General features: G+C 36.3%; 1 protein-coding gene across 1 annotated transcript; it reads right to left on the bottom strand.

Moving 5' to 3' along the window:
• Positions 1-10212: 10212 nt before the first annotated feature.
• Positions 10213-12944, bottom strand: LOC116257266 (loganic acid O-methyltransferase-like). Its single transcript, XM_031633882.2, has 3 exons — positions 12772-12944; positions 11752-12387; positions 10213-10850 (listed from the first exon to the last, which is right to left on the bottom strand). Exons 1-3 carry the CDS (start codon positions 12844-12846, stop codon positions 10458-10460), a joined length of 1104 nt encoding a protein of 367 aa, XP_031489742.1. The 5' UTR covers positions 12847-12944; the 3' UTR covers positions 10213-10457.
• Between the last annotated feature and the right edge of the window lie 5794 nt (positions 12945-18738).

The raw sequence follows: 18738 nt of genomic DNA, 5'->3' as shown, positions 1-18738 counted from the left end.
TATATATATATATATATATATATATATATATATATATATATATATATATATATATATATATATATATATATATATAAGAGAGAGAGAGAGAAGGAGAATCAAATTTAGTTGGCATAATTAACATTTATTTATTTGATGTTAATCAACCTTTAAAATCATAGGTTACAGCATCTTATTATAGGAAGAAAGTCCTAAACGTACACAAATTAACGTATTAAAAAACCGAAGAAATCTTTTATAAGCTTTCCTCCGGCATGAAGGTGTATTTTGTTTATTTTCGACTTCTTGGGCAAAAATCAGGTAATTACAACATTTGTGCCTCATATTTTCTATATAAGTTATTATGAATGCTTGCTAGAGTTCCTCATGCCTTGAGAGCTGCTTCCTGAAGGCAATTCATGTAATATTAAAGATTGTTGTTTGAAACGTGGTTTGCATTTCAATAACTAGAAATATCAATCTTTGATGTCTTAAGACAAGGATAATCATATACCATAATGGAACCAAAGGCAATTTGCACTGTTTTATTTGCTTCACCGTCTCTTGTAGTTAGCTTACTTATTGAATCTTATGTGTTGTGTTGCAAGCCTTATGAATATTATTGTGGAACAAAATTATCATAACTCTGCAAAAAATTATAGTGAAAGTTTGGTTGTTCACTTACAGTACTATCCACTATATTAAATTATTTTTCACCTTGGAGTTGGCGATAAACCTCTGCCACCTCATATTACTATTCACATCCTCTTTTGTAAGCATGTATATTAAAGCTTTTCTCAAATGTTTTTTTTTTTTTGCTTCTTCAAAGTTTTTAATATTTAAAAATCAAGTTCTTTGTATGTGGAATGAGCATGCCTGTCTTGATGTGCATGTCTTTGTGCTTGTGTAGTTGCATGGGTCCATGTGCATGCATGTGTTCATCATGTTCAGGAAGTGTTTGTTCCTGCTTCTTTTGAGAATCTGAGATAAGTCATGTCCATATTTCTTTGGTTATGTATTTTGTTGCAGATTGAGGAAGACGAAGAGGTGTTGAGGAAAGGAGAGGACGAGAGTGAGAGAGAGAGAGAGATGTTGCGATAGGAAAGAGAGAGCGCCAAAAAAGATTATGATTAATGTAACCCTAATCTCCTTTAGAAGAGATTAGGGCAGGCGGTACACACTTTACAAAAAAGGTCCAACAACTATAAAGAAATATTTAAAGACATCCTCTCTAACTTTCTAATATTTCAGAAATACTCTTGAACGCTCCCCCTCAAGCTGGAGCATATATATCAATCATGCTCAGCTTGTTACAACATCTCATGAAATCGTCTATGGGAAGAACTTTGGTAAGGATATCAACTGCCTGATCTTCTGAGGAGACATGAATAGTGCTAACAATTTCTTCTTCAACTAGGTCCTGAACATAATAGCAATCCACTTCAATGTGTTTAGTCATCTCACGAAAGACAAGATTGTTAGCAATATGTGTAGCTGCCTTGTTGTCACAATACATCTTCATTGGGAGATTCATTGAAACACCAAACTCTAAAAGTAGTGATCTAACACTAGATTTGAGTCATAGCCCTATATTTCGATTCAACACTAGATCAGACCACCACATTTTGCTTCTTGCTCCTCAAGGAAATAAGATTACCTTCCACAAAGACACAAAAACTTGTAGTAGACTTCTTGTTATCTACAGATGCTGCATAATCAGCATCACTATATGCTTCGATGTCAACACATTTTCCCCTTTTGCACCATAACCCCTTTTCCGGGGCTGATTTCAAGTACCTTATGATCATAAGAGCAGCATCCCAGTATACATTCCGAGGTTTTTCCCATGAACTGGCTTAATTTATTCATGGCAAAGCTATTGTCAGGGCGAGTGACAGTTAAATATAATAGTTTCCCTATCAGAGATCTGCAAGATCTAGAATCAAACAGCTCTAAGTCATCATCATGTATATGTATATGGGGATTCATAGGAAGTGTGACAGGTTTGTCCCCCAATAATCATATTTCCTACAGAAGACCAAGAACGTACTTCCTTTGAGACACTACAACTCCTTTATTACTACGAGCCACCTCAATACTGAGAAAATAACGGAGCTGTCCAATGTCTTTTTAACAAAGTGTCGCTGTAAAAACTCCTTTGTTTGAGCTATCTCTTGATCATTTTCCCCAGTAAGAATGATATCATCCACGTAGACAATCAATATCATCATACTCGATGAGCCTCGCTTGATAAACAATGGGTAATCAAGCTGAGATTGGCAAAATCCACACTTAAATAACACTTCAGTAAGCTGCTGGAACCATGCATGAGGACTCTGTTTAAGTCTATAAATAGCCCTCTTTAATTTGCATACCTTGGAACAATCCCTCTGTTGCTCAAAACCTGGTAGTTGTTGCATATAGACGGTTTCAGAAAGATCTCCATATAAAAAGACATTTTTCACATCCAATTGAAAGAGAGGCCACTCTCGCTGGACTGCAAGAGCTATAATCAGTCGAATAGTGCCCAACCGAGCTACAGGCAAAAATGTTTCAAAGAAGTCAATGCCATAAGTTTGGGTATACTATTTTGCAACAAGATGTACCTTGAACCTTTCAACTGAACCATCAGAATGATACTTGATAGTGAAAACCTATCGTGATCCAACCACATCACAGTGCACCGAGGGATCCACCAAATCTCAAGTCTCTCAAAAAAGAAGAGCATCCATTTCCTCCTGCATAGCTAGTCGCCAATGTGAATCTAGCATGGCTTGATGTTGAGAAGATGGGATAACATGAGTAGATAGAGCTTGATCAAACTTCACCAAACTAGTACTCAAATGGTTAGTAGAGACAGAACGAGAAATAGGATGTAGTGTGCATTGTCGCTTGCCCTTGCGAATGGCAATAGGGAGATCTGCTGCAGAATGGTCATCATGTAAACCTGAGTCAGTCTTATCAGTGGAGCTTACCTCTGGAGACGATGTTGGTGGATGGTTGATAGAGGGACCAAGACGATGAGTGTAAACCAATGGAGGATCAAGGAAACGTTCATGTGACGTAGGTGGAGATGGTGGAAATGACTCAATTGACACTGGTGCAATAGGGAGACGTACAGGGACATGCATCTCAGACTGAGAGGGACTTGACGGGGAAAAATAAGGACGAGACTCAAAGAAGGTAACATCCGCACTGATAATGTCTTTTTTAATTAGGGGATCAAAGCATCTATATTCTTTTTTATTGACCGAGTAGCCAAAAACACATTTGATGGCTTGAGCAGCAAGTTTATTTTTGTTTGGGCCTAGGATATGAGCAAAGCAAGTGCATCCAAATACTTTAGGAGGTAAATGAAATAATGGATGCCTTGGATACAGAATTTGGATGGGAATTTGTTCTTGGATGGAAGAAGAGGGTAGTCTATTGGTGAGGTCACATGCAGTAAGAATAACATCACCCCAAAAATAGGCAGACATGTGAGAATGTAGCATAAGGGTGTGAGCCACATTTAGGAGTTGTCGATGTTTGCGTTTGGCTACACCATTTTATTGGAACACATGCAGACAAGTATATTGAGGGTGAATTTCATGATTGACATAAAACTAAAGTAGAATGGAATACTTGAATTCAAGAGCATTATTAGTGCAAATATTTTTGACAGTGAGATCAAACTGAGTTTTTATTTCCATGACAAATTTCTGAAGAATACATATGACTTCAGATCTTTCCCTTAACAAGAAAACTCAACTAACTCTAGTAAAATCATAAACTAAAACAAGATATTGGAAACATGACCGAAAAGGAACTCGACTAGAACTCCATACATCCACATGAATGAGATCAAACAGACTCTGACTCAAAGGAAAGCTTATTCGTGTATGCTTGCCCAACTGACAAGCATCACATAAGAAGGATTTTGATGCAGGAATATCTAGAAACAGGCGATGAAGTTTTGGTACTGATGGATGATCCAGTCTGAGATGCCATTGGATAGGAGAAGGCTTCGAAGGGACTGAAGATGCAGCAACATCAACTGGAATTGATAGAAAATAAAGTCTCTCACGTTCATGGCCGCCACCAATCATCTTCCCAGTTGGTAAGTCCTGAAAAGAACAAGAGCCAAGGTCAAAAATGACTTTACACTGTAAGTCAATAGCAAGCTGCTTATAACAGGTTAACAGGAAATTGAGGAGCATATAACACATGAGAAATAGTGTCTAAATGTGGAAGGTAGATATCACCACTGCCTAAAACAGAGGATAGCTTGCCATCAACCAACCTAACATGTGGTGTAGAGAATCTGACAAATGATGAAAAATGATATGGTTGATTACAACAATGTCTAGAAGGGTCAGAATCTATCATTCATGTAATACCTAGATCATCAGTAGGAGCACCAACAGAGAATGCGAAGTCTATAACTGTAGTATTAGAGGACTCAACCATAGATATTGTTGTCTTTGAATGAGCTGCCGAGATGAGGAGGGACCTTTTCTTGTGGTGATTCTACCTCCACCACGTCCAGAGGAAGCGCTAGAAAGGAGGTGATGGTGTCTGTCCCAACAACGATCCTCTAGATGACCCACTTTGCTACAATAAGAGCACTGGAATATGTCGCGTCCTGCACCACGGCCTGTACTACGTCCCTTTGTGCCACCAAAAGAACTATGGCGCCGTCCTCCTGACATCACCAGTGCAGGGACGGGTGTGTCATGCATAGTCTAAGAAAGAGTGACTGCATGACGACTCAGCCTATTATATGTGTCTGCTAAATCTAGAAGATCACTGCCTATGAGAATTTGAGACTTTGTCGTAGAGTATTCTGGAGATAAGCCAGATAAAAACTTCGCTACCATACCGATTTCAAAGTGTGATGCATAACAATGTTGGCAAGGTGGGCGAAGAGTTTTTAACTGTTCATATGCAGCAGTCAATGTAGCAAAATATTGAGATAGGTCCTGATCCCCTTGCCATATGTTGCATAACTCTTCTTCCGATTGTAGAATCTTAATTACATTAGTGGCATGTAAGTATGTTTTCCTCAAGAAAGACTACATATCTTTGGCCTTGGTATAATATGCAATAATTGGAGCTATATGGGACTCCACACTATTCATAATCCAAGACATAACAATGTAATGATCTTCATTCCATGCTGCATATTTTCCTTTTTTCTCAGTGGGTTTATCATCTTCAAGGTATTTTTTCTTATGACCAGCTACAAATATTATGAACACTCTAGATCATATTTCATAATTTGAACCATTAAGCTTTATCCTGGTTCCATAAGAGAAGGAATTTCCAGTCATCTTGTATTCAGTAGAGCCCTTAGATTTACTATTTTCAGTCATAGTAATGAAGAAGACCCAAGTGGTGCACACATTAAGAGTCTAGGATGTAGCTGTAATTCACAGATTTGAAAAACGTAATATATTGTCCACTAATATCAGAGATACTTTCCACTAATATCAGAGATAAAGGATCAACAGCAAGACAAACAAATTTGGAATAGAGGCTTGTGACTCCAATGTCAAATCTAAAACTTTCTCGAACAACAGGAAGCAATATCTCAAACAGGAAGCAATATCTGAAACTTTCTCAAACAGGTAGCAATATCTGAAACTTTCTCAAACAGGAAGATCTGGAAATTTATAAAATAGGCAGCAATATAGAACCAACCGTATAATTCTGATATCATATCTGAAAATTTATAAATTGGCAGCAATATGGAACCAACTGTTTCAGTCGATTACTGAAACTTCTTACCCAACGAAAAAAGACTGCAGCTACTCCTAAATACTGTTGTTTCTAATAAAACTTGTTGTCCACACGACAAAGAAATCAACCACATCAACTGAAATATCTTGTACGTATGATTAGCAGCAGTCCACACCTTACAAAGCCTCACTTTATTGATTTCACATTCACAATTTGCAGATATTGATCCTCATGTCAAACTGCATCTTCAAACAGTGACGTGACTCCACACACAGCTGCAAAAGGGCAGATCTGATATATAACGTCACAGATCTTCTTCCACAACAACAAAAAATCAGAAAAATCAAATCTGTTTAGGGCAGATCTGATACATGACTTCATAGATTTTCTTCTACGCCAGCAGAAAATCAGATCTCATAAAAAGATCTGAGCGACATAAATATTCTTCCATTACAACAGAATCTCAGATCTGATACATCCTGATCAGATCCACCATCTTCTTCCACGGGAGCAACTTCATCAACGTTTCTTCATGTCTTCCACGACAACAGCAACACAAGGGTGCTAATGACGTTTCTACATGTTAAACGTGATTAGCCCCTTTCACCAAAAAGATTACTTGCTTTTCTTGAAATAAGTAGAAAAATATAGACTTGAACCCTAACTTGGAGGAAGATGCGAGAGATGAAGGAAGGAACGTGAAACCCTAGATAGCACAGTCCTAGATCTAGGGCTCTGATACCATGTTGTAGATAGAGGGAGATGAGAGAGATATTGAGGAAAGGAGAACGAGAGAGAGATAGAGATGTTGCGATAGGAGAGAGAGAGAGCAAAAAAAGATTATGATTAATGTAACCCTAATCTCCTTTAAAAGAGATTAGGGCAGGCGGTGCACACTTTACAAAAAAGGTCCAACAACTATAAAGAAATTTAAAGACATCCTCTCTACCTTTCTAATATTTCAGATATACTCTTGAACTTTTTTGTAAATAGTTAAGTGGAAAAGCAACTAGTTTTTAAAAAGACCATTTTTTTTTCTTTGTGTCACGTTTAGGCAATGCATTGGTTCACTCTTTTTTCCTCTTCATTTTTTGTTTAATTATTTCTTTCAGATTTTTGTGAACTGTGCAAGGTCCTCAAAAGAGGCCGAAGAGGTTTCCAGAGAGATGAGCTTTTTTACCTCCTTTGCAGTCAATGCCCAGAAAATTTGAAAATGTGAGAATTTGTGCGTATGATTTGGCCATGTAGGTGGAGGTTTCTGTTTTAGCTCTTATTCTTAATGAACTGTCTGTAAGCCTAGTGGCTTAGATCGTTATGATTTTTCTTTTCGCTAGAAGTGTCTGTTACTTTCTGAATTCTTTTTCTTTTCTCCCTTCATACAAGATGAATGCTTATTTGTGTTATTTCTACATGTGATTCTAATGATAATAGCACAAGCAAAATTTTTAAATTACTAACTTGTTTATCAGTCTGTCATCTTTTGATCCATAGAAATGCAATAAGATTATTGAAGCCCAAGGTAAGAACGAGAGTGGATTCTGGTTGGTGAACTGCCAAAATTCTAAAAGACATCACTTTGTTGAAAAAACACAAAATATAATGAAAGTACCTACCAATAGGATCTCTGTCTACTTGATTAGGGTATTGGCTTAAGACATTAAGTTGAAGGAAGTTAAGATGTAATAGTTTCTTACTTGAGGCACTTAGCACGAAATTGTAGGCTCTGCCCAATCCAAGCTTGCCTATCAAAAAATTGGTTGTTAGCAATATTTCAGTGTTGACCTTCTCATTTGAGCTTTCTCAATTCAGTCTTTTGTTTTCTCATTTTACTTGCCTACAGGGCACCAGATTGGTCTACAAATACTATGGAACCCTCTACTTTGTCTTTATTTTTTATAGCTTGGGCGAGAGGGCATCTCTTTGAATGCCTATGTGGTACCTAGAAGGAAAAGATTTTGCGGAACAAATGATTTTATTTTATCTTTTTTTTTTCATATTAGTTTTCGGAAATCGGATTATTTATGTCATTTTAAATGTGATTTTGAAACTTTGATTTTTATTTAATGCAAGTTGATTGGATGGTTTTCTTGTTGGTTATTAAAGGGTGCCTAAGAAGTTGGGGCTTCCTTTATTTCATTGTAAAGTGCTATAAAAAGTTCAAAAATTTGAGAGAGATTAAGTTTGATACTTTGAAGCTTTGTAAAATATCAGATTTTATTTAATCTCCTCTTTTAAAATTTTGAATTTTTTTTTTACAAAATCTGCAGGGAAAAGTCATTAATTAACCTCATTTTGACTCCATCTTAGAATGGCGCCCTCTAGATTTGATGATTTCTTCTTGTTTGGATAATAGGTAAAATCGTTGTATAGCAAGCTAATCAAGAGATAATTTGGCTATCTGGTCTATTAAAAAGAAAAAAGATTAGAAAAATAAGGGAATTGAAGGACAAATGAGGTTAGAATAGTCAAGAGAGCATAGAGCTAGGGATACTTGGCAAATATTCTCAAATTGCACTATTTATAATAAAAGAAAAGTGAAATAGCGAATAGTTTGGGCAGTTGCAAATAGGCCCTACAATGCTCAACTATAGAAATAGATGGTTTACTACTTGGTGTAGACAATTCACTATTCTCAAAACTTTTCATCACAATATCTTCTCTTGTACTTTTTCTATGGTTAGCAAACTATTTGTCATTTGGCTCAGCTATTTTTCAACCAAAAAATTACTTAAAATGGGAGTTGACAGTTCATGATTTATAATAAAATCTTTACACAATTATGGTATTAACCAATATCAGTATTTCTTGGTCTGCAAGTACCATTTACGGTATGTTTTTGATGCCTCATATTTTGGCCTCTTATAAATTTCAGATTTTAGGTGCATGCTAACTAGTTATCTGGTTGCTTCTTTGGGGCACAATTTTGCTAGAAAGAGGTCCACTTTGTCCCAAGTTGTAGAAAAAGGTTGAATGTTGATGTTTTGAGGCCTTGGGTGCATGCCCAATTCCCTTAGCATATAAATCTATTACTTCCTCAAGGATTTTTCGAATCTTGAATAGACTTCAATGGTGTCATCAGAGTAGCCTGGATGGACTTCGGTGACATCTTTTCCGAGCATATGCAGACTCAAGGATATGGTCCAACCATATTAGGCAACTTAATCCAAGTGTATACTAACTCAATGATGTGGTCTGAGTTCTCAAGACTCATGATGGTTCGTAAGAAGAAAAGTGGCAAGATTCTATCATCTACAGAAAGCATTCGCTACAACGAAGATATTATGTTGGGAAAGTAAATGCTTGACTTTGAGCAATTGTACTTGACACAAGAAAGAATTTGCTGCCAGCAATCCTGCAAGACAAATTCTTGTATAAAATGCACTATAATTCTTCATTACATAGAGAATTTTATACAAGAATGTGGCTGCACGTTTAGGTAGTACTTTTTTTCCTACATGGACTACAATCATTCAAAGGGAAAGTCTTTTATTTCTTAACATACAAATCACATCCACACACTTGGCATGCATTCATATGTGATATTGTTATAGGCTCATATTGAAGCTTAGCATTAATAATAGACCTGTGAGTTTGTTGATGACGTTGACATTTATTGAATGTGACAGTAGTAGAAATTAGGTGGGCTCAAAAGTGGGGAAGAGGGATATGCCCATGATTATGTATTGAATTACATAGAAATGCTAGTGGGGATTCCATCCACCTAATGAGGAGGTTGAACACTATGAACTTTAAGAAAGTGAAGAGTTCAATGCTATGGGCTTCTACCTTTGATGGTAGAATAGTTCCATCCATCCAATCGACAAAGCTTGTTTAAAGATGAAAACAAAATGACAAATTATGCTATGCAGTGATCACGACACCATTTAACTAAAAGATGACTCCAAGATTAGCGAAACATTTTCCATCTACATTGTGAAATTATGTGTACATATGCTACTAATGTGCACACAAACCACACCAAAATTGAGAGAACATTTTCCGTATACTTTTTCATACTCATGTCAATGCATGACATGCACATCAACCATTTACATAGCATGCACACCAACCACACCGAACCAATTGAAACCCATGTACTCATGTCAATTTATGAAAAGATGGTTTACCTGGTAAAAGGCTATATTGGTCAACATTTTTCATGTACTTTGTGAGAATAATGTCTATGATATACACACAAACCACACCCAACCAATTGAATTCAATGTACTCATGTGAATACATGAATAGGCCACTTCATGGGAGCTTCTAGAATCAAAGATTGCAGAAAAGTAATTGGGACTAAATTTAATGTGCCTTCCCTTGAAGAAAATTAAACAAACAATTCTTAGACGTCAATATTGTCTAACACTAAAGCTGTTATCTAAAATTCTTTCTACAATACTTTTACTAGACAAATTAATAAAAATGCCATATTAATAATTTTAAAAAGTTTTTAACATGTTGGTCGGGGGTTTACATACTTTCCTAATTTTGGAAAGAGGCCAAACTAGATGCACTTCATCATATAATGTTTATTAACATCAAATAATCACATAATGTTCCAACCGACACTATTGGATTTATTGAGGTTAAGTGAGGTATTGAGACATTTCAACACTTGACCATTTCAATACTTGCAAGACACTTATTCAAACATAACATTTTGATAACGTGCCCACATTATACTTGGGCTTGACAATATTCATCTATAACCCATTAACTATTTGACGTTGACTAATTGAAAGAGGATTTATGCTTTAAGTGATCATGCTGCGTGGTTTTAGTTGCAAAATGAAGAAGCCATAGGGAATTGAAGGCTTGCAACCAAGAGCGCGGTAATATTGGAATACTTGTTGAGGAAATCTTTCAAATATTTCTTCTAGGATCTCCTCACCAAAGTAGCTCCTTAGCAGCTCTCCAAGTACAGATTTTGAGGCAGAACTAGCAGATCTAGATAATTGTTGAAGATAGACTTCAAAATCAACATTAATGTTCTCTCCACTTTCTAATATCATCCCTTGATCAACAATCTCTTTAGCTACACGGATTGTGAAATCACCGTTCATTTCCACCACTTCCTGAAACTCTTCAATTGTAGGCACGTACATGGGCATCTGAAAAGAATCCAACTCTTCCTCCTTCATCTTGCCCTGCATTGCTTCAAAATGTGAAGCTAGTATAATACATTTTAGTATATAAAAAAAGAATGGGCTCCAAATTCAATGCCACATTGTGTCTAACACATCCAAATGTTTCCATATATATTTGAGTTGAAAAGTAATTCTCTTTGAAAGATAAGTATGTATTTGATCACCAAATGAAAGTAGGGATGTGCAATGAGTCGAGGTAGCTATAGCTCGACTCGAAGTCCCTTTTCAAAACTTGACTTGTACTTGAGTTCTTTGTAAATGAGTCAAGCTCGAATCCAAATGTATGCTTGAAATGTTAAACGAGTTGAATTTGAGTTATAACTACTCAGCTTTTTTAAACTTGACTCGGCTCAACTACATAATGAACTCTGAAATATAATGAAATAATAGTTAAATGAGAAGCAAATAAACCAGTTAGATGACTTAAACAAGTTAAAATAAATGAAACATGCTTAATATAAACGAGTTAAACAAGTTCAATGAGCCAAGCTCAAGGTCATATTGTCGAGTAAGGCTCGAGCCTGTTGTATGGAGCTCCACTCGAGTTTGAGGTGAGCTCGAGTTCAAGGTGGCTGGACTTGGCTCATGTGCAACCCTAAATGTAAGTATACACAGATGATATACTGCATTTGAATAATTAATCTCCTTGGAAGAGTTCTCCAACTTTATGATCTTTACAAATATGGGCTAGGGAGAATGATTTGCACAGCAGTCTTAGCTTTATAACACTTAATAGCTGGAACTTAGAAAAGTTCAATATTGTACACTTTTATTATTTATCAGTAAATTAGAAACTCATGCTAGAAAATGTTTATAAACACCCTTTGACAGGTGAAACCCTTTACGATCAAACGCTTTCCATGCATGGTTCGACTTATTTATATAAACTAATCAACAATACCTCAAGTATAAGCTCCTTCAATATGGGCTCCAAAGTTTGAGTAAAAAAATGATCGGTAGACTGATTTGGCTCCATATTTTCTTGCCGACATACAAACAGAAGGGAAAGAAGTCCTCCTTCTACAAGTTCCTTAGCTCTGGATTCCAAAAATGCTCTCATGTCAGCCTGAAATTGGTTCATGTAAGCTGCTTGGACCGAAGGCCCACCTCCATAATAGTGGATCCTTCCCTTGTTACTCGCTCCAACTGGTGCCTTGGAAAGCCAGTGTAGTGCCACCGCTGAATTGAAAAAGTGGATTGATGCGGTAGGAAATATTCGTTCATAAAATGATCCCGGAACTCCTGCCACGAAGTATCGACATTCCAGAAGTCGCAGCGAGTTGAATAACATATTGAAATCATTACCGATCTGATCATTGAAGAAGACTTGGAACTCTGGAACAGCTGGAGCTAACTGGGAAATACTCGGAGTGGAACACATTGCATCAATGATGGATTGAACAGCATAAAATGTGTTAGGACCCACAGAGCAGCCCAAATCTGCAATCCGGATTACTTTACTGTCTCTGGGAGAAATGTCAAAGTTTGCTTGGACCGCATTCCTTACAAACTCCTTTATGCCCTCATACATTTGCCTCTGTGATGTCGAACAGAAGAGGCACAAATGAGAGAGAGAGATGGTGTTAGAGTAATGATAAAGTATGCAATATATCCATATGTTGCATACGATGTCAATACATTATCTATTCAACATGAAGGTCGTTAAGAGAATATTGAAAATGATTAATATTAGGATAAAGTACTTTTGATATGCATCGTCGGAAACGTACATTTTAAAACGTCCATCTACTCATCATTGGAGGCTTTGAGGCTGACCATCGAAAATTAATATACATGTCGATAAAAAGGCAAATGGACGTGACTTCTAAAGCATAAACTAAAGAATATTTAAAAAAAAAAAAAAAGATGAATAGGTGCTTCTCAAATTAAGCAACAAGATGAACAGACGGTGATCACGAACCTGGTGAGTGGAATTGCGGAAGTAGCTGTTCTCTCCGCACCCACCCATCATTGGAGGGATTCCATCGTTTCCCATGTCTCCACCAGCTCTAGGTGTTCAATCTCTCCGCTGCCTCTCCTTGAGATATTCACCGAGAAGTCAGCTTGGAGATCAGGAATGTGTGGTTGAGAAAGGAATGAGTCCCAGACGTTGCAAGCGCGTGATCAAGTGGCTATATTATGTTGATAAATAAACTTTGACTTTTGTACATGCTAGTGGGGGAATGCGCCACATGTGCTATTCTATTTAGAAAGAAGACAATATTATTGTGATCAAACTAACTATAATGCCCTCTTAATTTTACACGTTATATATATTTTTTTTCCTTTTAACCTTTCCTGTGCAGAAAAGAGCGCCGAAAGCCCTATTTCAGTGCTTGGGGACAACTCGGTGTTGTGCTTTACCTCCGTAAGGCAAAACAAAACATAAGTGTTATGTGCTTTTGAATTATTTATGTTTTCCATAAGTATAAAAATCTTTTATTAACTTTCGAAAACCTATATCTGCATATAAAATCTATATATATGTTCTTTAAATTATCCAGAGAAGTTGGAGAAAAAACGCTAAATGTCTCTTTTTTTGTTCGTTCTAGAATCACAAAGTTACTGTTTTTTTTAAATAAAAACATTTTGGAAATCTCATTTTAGAAAAAACATTAATAAGAATAAATCCTAAGGAATTCAAATATAATCTCTTCAAGAAATTTTAGAAATATATAAAAACTATAAATTTCAGACTAGAATGCATAACAAAAGAAGACTACAAAAATAGAGTAAATTTTTAAAACCATATCATATTTTATAAAAATGTATTCTCCAAAAGCAAAACTTTAATGGTTTCCAGCTGCTGCCTGTGGTTAATATTCAATGCATTGCAAAGTTGTATAGTTGCTCTGATGGGAACAAATTATAAACGCCAGTAACAAGAGCTCCGTCGGCTACAGTTCGCGAGAATCAAAGTTCAAACCATGAAAGTGGAAGGGTTCCTTATGAATTAATTAATGGTGACTGCCATTAAAAAATTAAAAGAAAATTTGCGAATAAGAAGGAACAATTGAGTAGTTCGATATTTCTTGGAAAATACATTCTCTTACTATATATACTAAAAAAACGTATAGTCTAATTAAATAGTTTAATATTTAGTCTGCGTAAAAACATTTACTTTTTTAGGTAGTTTATTAGGTTACTTCGTGAGAAAGTTGAGATGTTGTTGGTGTACTGGTGTGGACAAGTAATAACCATTCCTACAGGAGCTTCATTGGCTGAAGTTAGGAAATACAAGATCTGCCCAAAGAAGCATAACATAGGCAGCAGTGGCGGAGCCAGGATTTTTTAATCGTGGGGCACTTGCCTTGGCGACACAAATTTGGGGTGCACACTGCATATAATTTTAGGGTCATAACAATGTGATGTTAGGACATTATAATGGAATTTTTGAATGGCTGGCGTGGGCAGTGGCCCACCCAGCTATCAAGTAACTCCGCTGCTGTTAAGTAGGTAGCACAACAAATTTGTCACTTGTTCGACTCTGATGGGGGCTATGCTGTTGTACTATATTGGGTGAACGCAATATCAAGGTGACTATACACCATCTCTTGGCCAAGCACCAATGCAGTCCTCGACTCTGAGAACATTGTGAATCAGTTCTCCTTCCAGACAGCAGGTCGTAATCCTCTTGATCACCTTAATGGAAGATATATAAGATGAAATCTTTTAATTGTATATTTTGGTATAGAGAGATATATACTTCCCACCACCCCCAACTGGTGACCAGCGATGGCACTCCATCAACTTAGATTTTTTCTTGAAGACAAGCGATTATAACTTTTAACAACATATGCGGGCATGATATTAGGCGTTGGGTTATAACGATCAAGGGTTATAAACAGGTGGCGTTCCCTTATATTTTAAAAACTTTAAAAATTTATATATAAATCTATAAAATTCTAGTTTAATATATATAAAAATTTTAAAAAAAAATTATTTCAGCCCCATTTCTCTTTATTTTAGATTGTGATTTTTTAATTTTTACAATTTCTTCTGGAATGACAGGATGTTCCAAATATTATTGGAAGAAATATTAAAGAACTAAATAGTTGAGATACAGATGAACGTGACTGTATTGAGTTCGTACCTAGAGGTATTCTCTACTTTCATACCTTGGAAAAAGAAACAGATTTTTTTCTTTTCCATCTCTGTCTTATTGCTTTATCAAGAAAGTGGACTTTCACCCAGCTACCACTATCCTTGGGAAACAAAAGGTACGAAGAGAAATGAAGGTTTCAGTTTCTTCTTACACGCGGAGAAGAAAGAGCCGTGTACGAATAGCAGATAAAAATGTTTTTCTTAGGTATTTACACAAATAATAAGCAGACTTTGTTCTTATGTTATCTCTTTCCGATAATTCCACAGAAGATGATAATATACATTTTTTTAAAGCCATTTCCTAACATTCTTGCAAAAATAAGTTGAAAACAAATATCCTGGGGATTTTTCTTGTTGAGTTACAGATGAAACTGGCCATAACATTGAGATTAACTGAATAATATATTTCATCTAATAAATAGCTCTCCATAAAGTAAGAACAACAAAAATAAATAGAAAACGAATGCACTTTTGCATGATCTAGAAAATCTGAGATAGATCAAGCACCACAAGTTACTATTTTTTATCACATAACGTAATGCATTATATGCTCTAACTGATAAGTGATTATTAACACAAGGGTTCCAGCATAAACAAGCATAATTAACTATTGCACAGGTAACTTAGCAGCTAATGACAAGCTACCTCATAAGATTGTCATGTGGACATTCTTAAGGTGGTCTCTGGTGCATGGGGTTGCGAGAGCAGACCAGCTTTATGCTGGCACTTGTGGGACCCACTGTGTGCGAGAAATTGACTGCCCTGAACAGTGAATGCGATTGTTCTTTCAGATGAAAATTTGATGTTCCACTAATTAGCCACATGCCCGCAGTAAAACCATGGAGGCGATTTTTGGACGCCCTTTATGCATGTACAGCTAGGTCCACAAGCCAAGTCAAGCTCAAAGCAGGGTCAGGTAGAACTAAGCTCAAGCTAGATTTGATAAACTGTAATTATGCTCGAGCTCAGCTCATTTAGGATCATAAATTAGAACTAACTGAGCTCGATCTTGAGATGGCTCGACAACAAGCTTCTCAGGTTCCTACAAATGTTGGAGTTCATATAACAAAGGAAAGCCAGGAATTGGAGTTACGCAGCTTCTAAAATGAATAAATAAAAAAGCAATTTGTTACAGACACTAACTCACTAGAGATTAGCAAAAGTCATATAAGATTTGTTGAATAGTATTTACATTAGGTGGTCCTTTGGAATATTAAATAGTTAGGACAAGCTCCTTTATTAACATTTGTTTTTATTTTTGGACCTATTGTCTAATTGTTCAGTTTTACCTTAAAAGAGATTAGGGCAGATTAATGTTACGATTTTCATTGCTCTTTCTGTCTTCTCATACCTGCGACCAGGGTAACTAAAGAAGTAAAAAGAAGAAGAAGAGAAAACAGGGCAAGAGACAATGACGCAGGGAGTTACGTGGTTCGGTGCAATTGTGCACCTACGTCCACAAGAAGGGCAAATCGCTATCGTTCAAAAAATTGAGGGTAGTACTTAGCCTGATTTTCTTTAAAAAGAGGTTTCTCAATCTTTGCATCGACAACTGCTCCTTGATTTTAAGGGCTGATTACAACGATTCTGGTTTTTATCCGAATAACGGCTTCATGCGTGTCAATATTTGTTGCCTTATTAGCTCTACGCAAAGCGCACGTAATAGCTCCATTGATGGCAGATGTCTCAACAATCTCCTTCTTGATATTAGCCAAGATAGCGCCTGGAGGCTTCTGGGCCTTATCTCTAACATCCCCCTCAAACTGGGCGGCAGTTCAGTGAGCCCGAATTTGCTGTGTTAGCCATCAAAGACTGAATGAAATAAGGCCTTTGTCAAGATGTCAGCTAGCTGTTGAGAGGGAACAAACCAAGTGTTGAGAAGCCCGAGTGCTATCTTTCCACGCACGAAGTGGTAATAAATTTAGACATGCTTCATGTGAAGAATGAAAAACCGGTTTGATGGAAATTTGAAGCTCAGACATACTGTCACAATATAGCATAGGCGGTGTTCAGGGTCGAAGCCAAGATTTTTTCTCGAGGCGGGTCGAACGGTCCAACGAACTGTAATGTATTATATATATATATATATATATATATATATATATATATATATATATATATATATATATATATATATATATACTCACACACTTTAGATAGTATTTGCAAACCATAATAATAGAAATGAACATATGTTGTACATAATTTGCCCACATCATAAAAGTGAAGTGTGACGTGTCCTACTGCATATTTTAATAATTGTTTATGTCATTAGTACAAAGCACGATCTGTCTTAAACAGATAAGATGTTCTATTTCTATTACAGTAACGTAGGTGTGAACATACAAATATCACAACGAAAAATATAGCAAACAAAAACATCTATAAACTTGAAAACCAAAAAAATAAAGAGATTTAAAACAGCAAATAAAGAAAACAATATTCACCTCTTGCACTTTGTAGAACAACTAAGAGTTGTTTTCTCCCCTCACTAATAATCAATTTATACCAGCAAAGGTAAGAGCCTCAAAAATTGTCCATACACACTGACGGCAGGAAAATAGGAGGATATATTGAAGGAGATAAGAATTTCTGGATACCCCAAAAACCAAAGGACTTGCTCAAATCTGTAATCTGTAACTCATAAGTCATAAAATGAAAGAGCAGGGGACAATTTCTGAATTTCTGGATATACTAAATAACACCATCACCATGCTGACCAAACAGAACTATTCGAAATTCTGGAGCTTTTAAAAGCTTCCAAGTTGTAGAAACCTGAATTTGTAATCAAATGCAATTTCTAGAATCTTGGGCACAATTATAACTCCTATACTAGAGAGACTAGAAGATATAGGTAATAGATCCACAAAACATCCAAACAAAACTTGACGGTCCTTAGATGCTAAGACAATTCCGATTTCCGAAATCAGGCCATATGCAATGTGAAAGCTCAGATTAGCTTTATCATAGGGACAAACTGAGTAAACAACACATAACTAGACATTTATACATACACGCACATATAATCATCCCCCCTTCTTGTCTCAATGTGCTTATCATAACAATATCAATAAGCGTCAGATCCGGTTCTTTTTAACGGAAGGTTTGCAAGGCAGAAGTAGGCTCAACAAACAATAACAGATTCAGTGAAAGATCAAGGTTAAAAAATAAAAAATATGCATAATAGAAATAAGAAACCCACCATAAAACGGAGAAGAAAAAAATGACAGAAAATGTTAAAAAAAACTAAAGTCGGAAACGTCCCCAAAATAATTCACTATGCAACAAAAGTAAAAAACCACGTATGGAAGAAAGTCAGGAAACGGCCCCACCTCCTTCCTGTAGCCAGTACAGCAGCCTGCTCAGTGCTCTCTTGTCTATTGGTCTCTCCTACGGACCTGCTCCCTTTCTCACTCCTTCATATTTCTGTTTCTCTATGAGACCATCTCCCTCACTCTTTGTCTCTCGTTTTCTCCTCCCTCGCACTCTTTAGTCTCTTTCCCCTTTCGAAAATTGAAATAGAGCAAACCAAAGGGCGGGCTTGGTTTTGTGGGTTGCAGTTGGATCCGGGTAAGGTAGGGCCAAATTGAATCCAGATTCAAATATTACATAGAAGTAATAAAAATTTTGAATTTTTATAATTTTTTTTTTTCATTTGCCAAGTAAAGTCCAGTGTTTCTTAAAAAAAAGTGATCCAGGTGAGTTCAGCATCGACAGAGGCCATAGACAGATATTTGGCTTTGGTAGTGGAGCGTGCAACTATTGGTTGTTTTTTAAGTTGTTT

The sequence above is a fragment of the Nymphaea colorata genome, chromosome 7 (assembly GCF_008831285.2).
Source record: "Nymphaea colorata isolate Beijing-Zhang1983 chromosome 7, ASM883128v2, whole genome shotgun sequence".
NCBI classification, from domain to species: Eukaryota; Viridiplantae; Streptophyta; class Magnoliopsida; order Nymphaeales; family Nymphaeaceae; genus Nymphaea; species Nymphaea colorata.
This window is presented reverse-complemented; position numbering and strand designations above follow the sequence as displayed.